This window comes from Protomyctophum parallelum (genome assembly GCF_964188405.1).
Source record: "Protomyctophum parallelum genome assembly, chromosome: 1".
NCBI lineage: Eukaryota > Metazoa > Chordata > Actinopteri > Myctophiformes > Myctophidae > Protomyctophum > Protomyctophum parallelum.
In genome coordinates, this window is record NC_139697.1 from 85,087,274 (window position 1) to 85,097,585 (window position 10,312).

At 40.1% G+C, this 10,312-nt stretch overlaps 2 protein-coding genes across 2 annotated transcripts in view; one reads left to right on the plus strand and one right to left on the minus strand.

Moving 5' to 3' along the window:
• thap12a (THAP domain containing 12a) overlaps nt 1-10,312 on the plus strand; it is a 403,705-nt gene that overhangs the window by 299,038 nt on the left and 94,355 nt on the right. The gene's annotated exons all lie outside the window — the stretch shown is intronic.
• Nucleotides 529-9,275, minus strand: mogat2 (monoacylglycerol O-acyltransferase 2; the record flags this gene model as incomplete). Its single annotated transcript, XM_083784029.1, has 6 exons — nt 529-683; nt 1,403-1,602; nt 2,099-2,273; nt 2,483-2,687; nt 7,095-7,273; nt 9,182-9,275. The coding sequence occupies 6 exons, from the start codon at nt 9,273-9,275 to the stop codon at nt 529-531; spliced, it is 1,008 nt and encodes a 335-aa protein (XP_083640155.1).

The window sequence follows — 10,312 nt, forward strand, 5'->3', positions numbered from 1 at the left end:
CCTTTTGTCATGAAAGCATTAGGACTATAACATTACTATCCCCTTCTACATACAGTACACAGGCCCCAGAAAGAATCAAGATTCTGAACCAATAGCAAATAAGGTGTGGAATCTTTATGTGTATATTAGAAAGTACAGTCCTGCTTATTCTCTGTGTATGATGAATGAGTCCAATGACTTGTGTTTTCCCTTGAGCAACAAACATCATAAACCTCATTTGTCTCATGAAGTTGATGATTATAATAATTTATTATAAGTGATCCCCACTTATTATAATCATCAAATTATAATTGCCAGTGTGAGCAGACACAAGATTTTATAATATCAAGAGTCTTGATAATATCAAGAGTCTTGATATTATAAAATCTTGTGTCTGCTCACACTGGCAATTATAATTTGTTACGTTTTATATTTCATAACCAGGTGAAACAGCTGAGAGACTATTATAATTGACAGTGACAGACAAGCTTTTAATGTGCAGCTCCTCATCAACTACCTCTTCGCTTTCTCTTTCAAGTTCTCAGTCCATCAAATAAAGTTGAGATGTGTGTCCTTGTCCACCCCATAGTTGAACTTGTGCTCCTCAAACAGCCTGGTTAGCTCATCCATGTACAGTTGGTGGAGGACATCAAGATCTTCCACTGTGGGTTTTGCCTTCTTCTCCACCCTGATTGGCCGTCCGACTGCCAAGAGGTCAAAGGTGTAGATTGTCACACTCACAGTGAAGGCTTTTCACTTTATGATTTGTAAATTTTACTGTTTGATTTGATTAGATGCCACACGGATCATCTAAATGATGATGCCATTTATTGGCGTAAACTGCCAAACTCGGACAGACTATGACCTATGCCAATGTCTGACAGGTTGATGAAGCATAGATTAGGCTGAGTTCAGACGAGGGCCATCTCTCTCTCTCTCTCTCTCTCTCTCTCTCTCTCTCTCTCGCATGCACGCACGCACGCACGCACGCACGCACGCACGCACGCACGCACGCACGCACGCACGCACGCACGCACGCACGCACGCACACACACACACACACACACACACACACACACACACACACACACACACTCTCTCTCTCTCTCTCTCTCTCTCTCTGTCTACCTGGTCTTTTTCTCAACTTGAAAAGCACTGCTCTTCAAGGTTGGTTGTCATATTTTCTCAAATTTCAATACCTCATTAATCGATTAATTGTGTGTTAAATTTCTTTATTTCCACCATGGAAGCTTAACATGTCAGTTAGAAATGTGGCTACTTTGTTTAAGTTTATTCTGAATAAAAAAGATGGACTGTCAAATAGAGCTTGTCAGCATATTTAACACGCATATACACAGAATCCTCATGAGTTGTGCTGGACACCTGTCTCTACCACTTACATTCTAGTTGACCATTTACTCACCTACTGTGTTAATGGGTTTTCTGAAAGGGATCAGGCCAAAAGAGTACTGGAAGATGCCACGAGCGTGGAAGAGAGGCAGAGAGATTCCCATGATGCGTTGAAGCCGGTCCTGTATCCATCTGAGCCGGGTGCCCTGTTGATTGCTCACTTGTTCATACACGTCATTCTCCCCAAACGAGAACACTGGAACCAGATGGGCACTGAGGCAAAAAATATTGGTAGAGTTAATATTGACAATTATTTATGTGTCCTATTAGTGTTCATCACAAATCCAGATACATATCAAAACATGCCCCCACAGGAGAGGCCCATATAAGACTCTATTTCAATAAAATAAGAAGAAGTAACCAAGTAACTTTTTAAATATATTTAAACAAACAGAAGTTGGAGCGCACACCTATAGTGGGGAGGTGCTGACCACGGGAGACAAAACTTGAAAAATAAGAAGAGGTCGCAAAGCTCGTAGTAACGATGCGTAACACTTTTATTGTAAGATGACCAATGTTTCGGCACAAAATGCCTTCTTCAGGGTATGATATTATAGTTTAAATAATAGCCACAACTGGTTTCTTTCACATCTATACATTTGAGACAGTAGCCACCTACAGACTACAGTACGCCTATAAAACGCCTAAAAACAGTTGACAGTTGTTGCGTTGTTCAACATTGTGCTTCTCAGTATAGTCTTGTTCTTACCCATGTTCCATGGCCAATTTAATGAAACCCTTCTTGTTGGACAAAATGACACTGTAGCTTCCAGGGTGGGCATCCAGCGCCTCAGGTGCTCCGCCTACTGCTATTACCACAGCGTTCCCTCCACCCTCTCTTTGGAGCAGGAATTTGGCACTCTCTTTATCTGAAGGAATAAGACCTGCGACACAAACACGTCAGGCATTTGTGACAATTTGAGAATAACCTGTGTTCATCGTCACAGTCTAACAAACCAACACATTATGAATACATAATGCGTTAATGCATTATATATTATGAGTTTACAGAGATATACCGAGATTATCAGAAGCCTGAACAATCACACAAATATGACCTGAATCACCCTGGGTTGTTCCCAGTGGCCCTGACCTGCACACATGATGTAGTCCCTGAAGAATGGAGCTCTAAACCACAGCGGCAACATGAGCAGGTGACCTTTGAGCCCAGGGAACAGCTCTCTGAAGCCAGTGACATAGGTGCAGAAGTTGGTGAATGCTCCTGCCACCAGCACCCCATGGGGATGGAAACCCAGGACATAATTGTACCTAGGATCCAGGTCAGCTGTCTTGATCAGCTGGCAGTAAAAGAGAGAAGCAGAGAACAGAAGGTGACAAAACTCCATAGTGGACATACAGTTGGTTGTACTGGATGGTACATTTTGTTTGACCGTTTGATTACAATGTACACAATGTAACTTCTTCTTTCCGCTCTCCATCATCGATTCTCCTCTTGACTGTGATTTGGCACAATATACAATTTATTTAATTGGCTGAAATAGTTTTGTTCGGTTAAATATCCTTGCATCTCAGTTCGATTCTGAGACCTAAATGGTTTCATTCCAGTCCTGATTCACAGGACTTTTGTGCAAGTGTGCTGAAGTATTCTTTCTTTGTCTAAATTGATTAATCATCCGATTATGTAGGATTTCCCAAGACAGACCACATGTGACAGTAGTACTGCTTTGACATGCACAGCTATACAATGTCAAATGTATAACTCTAAGGAATACAGTGTGTTATGTGTACTATTACTGGGAAATGTTGCACTTGCATCCTTCATATGTCTCAAACACAAACTCCTGTATGTTTATTTAGTTTGATGTTTGAAAATAAATGTGGTTCCAATCCGAATGTATTGCATATAGCATTGGATGTGCATTCACTCAAAAGACACAGAGAAATAAGCATATTTCCATGCTATATCACAAATAATCACTCATTGTTTCAAACTGTACATTCCTAGTGTTTACCTGCCTCTAACCAATATTAACTAGATGGTCTGCAATGGAGAGATACTGAGCACTAAGGTCAGTGTCAACAGTCACAATACTGCTTGTTTTGCAGAATGTAGCGAGCATTGTGCCCTCATGTCAAAATTAAGGCCACCATGCGCTTAGACCCACATTTACACCCATTATCTTCACACGTTTGATTTTCTCCAGTGTCATTTAGCTTTTTGTTAGTTTCCAATTTTCTCACGTTTCACAAAAAGATTTGTGTTTTTATATTTAAAAAATATACATATGTCCTGTTTTTGTGTTTTGTTTTCTTTATTCATTCATAATGCCAGTATATACTCAATCGTAGCCTACTGTTATTGTCATGAATAGAAAAGAACAAAAAACAAGCAGACCTACAACTTCACAACATCAGCAGCATGCATCAAATAACCAATGTATAGGGTTAAGGTGGTTAAACAGATTTTGATGCTATATTAACACATTTATCTGGGGGGGGGGGGGGGGTAGACCTCAATTAAATGTGGCACTTTGAAGTACAATGATTCACTCTGTCCAACATTTTACACCAAAATCTAGACCCAGATCCCTTAATGGCTCTCCTTGGCACTGCTGGAAGGGATGACCTTCCTCTAACACGCATAGAGTGTCGTATGGTCGACTTTGCCTTATTGCTCGCTAGGCGTCAAATGGAAGGATGCTGCCCCGCCCGTGCTCCGTCAGTGGCTTCGTGATATAATGTCCTGTCTCGAGTTGGAGATGTTAAGGTTTTCAATTGCCGGCTCTGAAAAAAAGTTTTACAAAACCTGGGGTCCGTTTATGACATTCTACCACAACACACAAACGGTATAGTGTGCCGTGCCTATGCCTCGGCCACGCCAACCACAACTGAAACAAATTCTGCTCTGCTATTAAAATTTGCTTTATTATTTTTATTTTATTTTTTGTAATTATCTATGCATGTATTTCGTGTATGTGTATATAGATTTATGTATTTTCCGACTATCCTTGGGATTGTGGGTGGGGGGTGGGTGGGATAGGGGATGGAGTTTTATTTTTATTTATATTTATATTTGATATGTCTCTGTTTAATGCTTGCCCCTGGGTTTGTCAAAAAAACTTTAATAAAAAGATTTTGAAAAGAAAAGAAGTACAGTCTTCTGCACGTGTAGGATGGAGAGATAAATATTCACAGAATAAAGCTTGATATACTGCAAAAACATGTAGGCCTACTCAATTATAATATTTTCTTTCAACATATAATTCAGAAATTGAAAATTGTGGATCACAGTCTTTGATATTGAGATAGCTCATGGATCTGATATAAACAAACCAATTAAGGATTATTGCTTAATCATCTATTGTACACATGCAGTAAATACAAAGGGCAGTAAACAATGACATGGCCCATTTAGATCAGATAACTGAAGGGCTGTACTTTTAGGCTTGGATAATATACTTGTTAAACCTTATATTGAATATAGTAAGTTGTCATCTATAAAAGCATATCCAAATGTTTGAAGCAAACTTTAATTACTATTTACTAAAGAGCACCTAATGAGCTATACAGTATGCACCCCTGTGCTGTTTTGTTGTGGTCACTGGCTTATCAGCACAGTACAAAGTCTTTGTAAGGGGCAGAATGGAACTTATCTAGCAGGATGTTGTCCGTACAACTTACAGTAGCCTATGTATTGCCTTAATCACATGGGCCCTAGTGTCCCTATTCTGGGCATGTCATAATATTTTGAAAATAGCTCGTCTACAATTGTGAGCTTGCCGATTACGTATTTTCAGCTAAGAGATTCAAGGTCTTTTTTGCCTTCTTTTTTGGAGCAATTGGGGCTGGGGGACTCTGTTCAAGAAAGTATATAAGTGGGTAAAGTCCTACTATTTGTCACATACATTGCTGAATGTGAGATTTGTTCTCCCATTTCTTGGAGCAGTGAGCCACAGCAGCGCCACGCTCGGGAATCATTTTGTAGTTAATCTAACCAACCCAATACAACCCTTGATGCTGAGGGCCAAGCAGGGAGGCATTGGGTCCCATTTTTACAGTCTTTGGGATCAAACGCAGATCTCCCAGTTTCAGGATACTTCCGAGTGAGATTGGAGGGCTGGCCATGCAAATATTTCCTCAATAAGACATGTAGATGCTGTACTGTGTAAAAGCTTTATGTCCAAGATCAAAGATGATGAACTTATTATTCAATAGGCCTTTCATCATCTGAGAAAATCTCCGCAAGGAGGAGATTGTACATTGTACATTTTTTGCCATTTGTCATAGAAAGAAGTATAATGGTTATTTTTTCTTTTCTTTTTTACAAATCAAACTCTGAGAATACATCACAGTTGCAGTTGTCATTTCATCTAGACATCATTGCAAACTATTTATTTTCTTAAATAGATGTATTTCCTTATCACTCCACCACCAACTGCTGAAAATCCAGTGTTGAGCAGTGCACTCTGGTGGATAGGAAGTGTGATGAAAACCTTTTGTAAGTGAGATTTATAAATGTTCTTCAGTTTACAATGTGTTTATTCATAAAACAAAAAATGCATATAATTTATGCTTACATCATCTGACCGGTGCAAAATGAGTCTACTAGGCAGCTGGATATGGAGAGAGGGGTTTTATTTTTCTTCTTTTACATTTTTATCCTACGATTTTGCAACCCATGTGTCAATTATCTAATGTAATCCTGAACGCTACACTTCCTCTGCCAACCTGGGTGGGCAGTGGACTGACCTCATGCTTCCTACTATGCATGAGGAGTCCAAGCTGCTTCTTTTCACCTGACAGGGGAGAGTTTCCCCGGCCGGACATAGCGTGTGGAAGGAACACGTTATTCCGACCAGTTCCTTTCCCCTCAATCAGGTGGCCAGGGGGAGGTAGTTTAGAGACCAGGATTACTGCATGTTTTTGTGAGGGTACCTCCTACCCTATAGGGGACACGGGGAGAAGATGCAAACTCCACACAAATAGCCCTTTCGCCAACCCCGCCTTGGGTATGGGCACTGATGACGCGGAGGAGAGAACACGCCCCCAGCGCCCACAGTGTCCCCAGTGGGAATTGAACCCAGGACCTTCTAGCTGTGAGGCAGATAACAGTGTTTACGTCTTATCACAATCTCCCAGGGTCTGTTGTTCACACCTACAACTGGACTCTCACCTGTGATTGCACTGCATTCTCTCTGCCTTTCAATATGCCTGAATCTATTAGACACAATTAAATTGTTAATAGGCCCACACACGCACGCACGCACACACGCACGCACGCACGTGCGCACGCACGCACACACACACACACACACACACACACACACACACACACACACACACACACACACACACACACACACACACACACACACACACACACACACACACACACACACACACACACACACACACACACAATCACACACACTACGTCAGTGTGTGCTCCATTGTCTTAGATGGTCAATCCTGAATGGACCTTCCATAATTTATTATCATCGTCTGCAAACGTTGTGCGTTGAATATGAATCAAGCTTGAGGGTTGCATAGGGCTAATTGGATGCATGTAGGGAGCATCAAACATAATTGAGCCTTATCATCCCCTCACACATTGATGTGAGGACGTCATCACATACACAGGATTTCCTTTCACAATTTGAACTATGTGCATTCTGGCCCCACAAGCCACAGAATGTATGTATGTATGTATTTTTAAGTGTTGTTGAGTTGTTCTCTCATCTCACCTTGATGGGGAAATAATCCCTCATATATTCCCAGACTTTGAGGCCACACAAGAAGGGAACTCTGCGTCCACCTCGTGAAGGTGTATCATAGTCAATGACCCACCAGACACCATACACCACACTGACCAACCAGAAGCGCGTGAAGATCAGGAAAATGAACAGCACGATGCAAGTCGGTGCTGGGAGAGAGATAAGTCAGGTCAAATAAGACTGCTATTGCCTTAACATGGAGTAATAACTGTAGTAATAACAGCAATATTAACAGTTTGTTTGGAAGTCACTGTGTAGACATTACGAACAGCTTCAAGAGCTGTAGGCTACTACAGGTCCATAACATTAAAAAACAAGAATATAAGATATAATAATTGAATTGAATGATCCCAAAACTATTGAACAAACCATCCATCCATGAGCAAACCATCCATAAAGTACATTAAACTATAGATCAGTTTAAATTAATTTATGTTGCAATCAGGTCTTATAGGTCAGTAGATGCTATGGGGTAAAGAAACCTAAAGCAAACTGAGTGAGCCTTGACTTATGTTGCACACTGCTGGTGTCATACACTGAAAATAACAGAACTATGATGTGTTGCGAGCTTGTAGATTTTCTATTTTTAGTGCACGACATGATGCACAAACCATGTATAACTCAGGCACAACGCTCTCCCCTCCATACGAAACACTGCTGAGGTGCCCATGAGCAAACCATTCAGCTGTTCAATGTCCAGCAATGAGGAGTTGTGGCGGGGGCTTTAAGTGATGAACAAGTTAACATATATACAACTTGTCATAAAATAATCCTACAACACAGCTGGAGTGTCCATCTCTTTATTACAGACAAAATATAGTGGGATATTATACCCAGGTTATGTTAACTATATTTCACTTTTTTCTTGTTGAAAGTCTCAATGCCAGATGTGACATTCATTCCTAGATTTATAGTCAAACATGATCCCTTTACGTGGTGAGCATGATGTTTAATTTATTCACTATCATATAACAAAGTTTATTTTCAGATGAGCTGCATAATGTCTGGTCTGACTTTCATTATCTCAAAAGTACCAGGCAGATTGTCTGGTGTAGTTCTTTGATGAAGAAATAGTGTATTTTTTTATTTTACCTTCCTTTAAGAACTAATCAAATGTATGGAGGATATGCTTTTTTAAATCAATTACATCAAATTGATTGATTTGAAAATATACTGTGTGTACACACACTGTGGCCTAACCTACCCACAACTTGAGGAATATTTGTAGTTTTAACTTTCTAGCACTTGTGCACTGAACTGTGACCTAGACTGTGACTTTTGTTTGGCTCCATCTCCTGGCCATGTGGTAATAGTGACATTAGCGAACACCCACATTTGTCTATTGCTACCTACTTTATTGCTATTACCTAAGGTTATGGCCAATATGGGGTCACTGAGTGACCTTCACGCTAATAGTTAGGGTTCATTTAGGGAGCATAAATGTGCTCAGCAGGTTTCATGATAATTTGCCCATTGCATTTGGAGAGATATCTTGCATGCTTGGATGAGATATGAGACATTTTGGCAAAAGGGTGGCACTAGAGGAGAGAACATGGTGTCACTCTCTACACTCAGTATAGGGTTAATTGACGTCAAGGTGCACAGCAAATTACATGCTCAGATTATCTCAGGAACACAGCCCCAAGTGGGACAATTATTATTTTCTATTAGAAAGTTGTAAAACTCCCTTTTTTACTAGATTAAAAGCTCAGTGGGAAAATTGATGACACTGTACTGGCTGGCTACCTTTATACCTTCATGTACCTTTAATTTTATACAACCACATTGGTTTCCCTCCACCTTCCTTTTAGATTTACCCAACCTTTTGTTTTTGCAACATGCATAATGGTCTTCCAACATTTATACTGAAACACATTATCACAAATTGAGACACAAACAGAAACATACACTGAGCCACATGCAACAATACTGTAACTTTAAACATGTAATTTTCAAAAAAGCTTTTCATTCCCCCGCATGAGAGGTATAGCCTACTACAGTAACAGGTACAGCAGTCGTGCACTAAGCATACAGCACACACTTCCTAGAAAACTCACCCAGGCCCAGAAATGAATAGACCCACTGCAACACAGAGGCTGTTTGCAGTCTCCTGGTAAGGGGAACATCTCGGGGGGCAAAATCAACCTTCATAGCTGTAACAGGAAGAGAGAAAGACCCATGTACAGTACATTGACAGCTGGCCAAGAAGAAGTAAAGTGGGTGCAAAGTCTGCTTGTCTCCCTCCCCAGGCCACCACCAACCATGCACCTCCATCTGACAGTCTTATCTCCCATTGAACTTGAAGGGTTTAATTATTCAATCCATATCTCCAATATCAGACCTTTGACCCTGCATGGAACTGGCCACTTGAACATACAATGTCTTTACTGTGACATGAACATCAAACAACAAATGCCATTATGTCAATGGATTGGAGAGAATGTTCATGTCCTCTTCTGTGTCAACTTTACTACGTTTTCAGTCCCTCCCTGCATTACTGAAGGTAGTCATATAGTCGTATAGTCCTGTAATTGCATTTTAGTGCCTTGTGAGTTGACTGGTTATTTCAGATTAAAGTTAAACCACTTACAACTGATAATAGTCTACACATTTTCTTTTCATGGCAGATTTGTTGGAACTCAAAACACTTAAAACTGTTAATTAATTAAACCTCTTGCTGAAATGACACCACTACGACATCTTCAGACTGTCCTCCACAAATGTCATTGCTAGATTTTGTAATCATCAAAAACTGAGCCCACTGTAGCCAACAGCATTGACAATGTTAACTGTAAACATAGGCTAATGTAAAGAGCTATAGGCCTACTGCATGCTAGCAAAATAAACAAAAAAAAAGACTAATTATTGTTGATGTAGGCCCAATTTCAGAATTGTAGGTAGGCCTATCTCATGCAAAAAAAATTACAGATTCTATCCTCATGTAACCAATTGCATTCAATGCAAAATAAAGCATCTGTTATCTTATCTCACAAGGAGGGATGGAGCAATCAATCAGTGTAAAAAAAAATATATATACTGTAAAATTCACAGAAATGCATCTTGAAAGGTGATTTAATGTATATTTTTGTGTGAAGCTATGTATTGTATATTTGTATTGTGTCTGTCTGAGTCTTGGCAAGAAGTTCAACGAGTTCATGAATCATTTAGCAGACTTACATGTGTTGTCG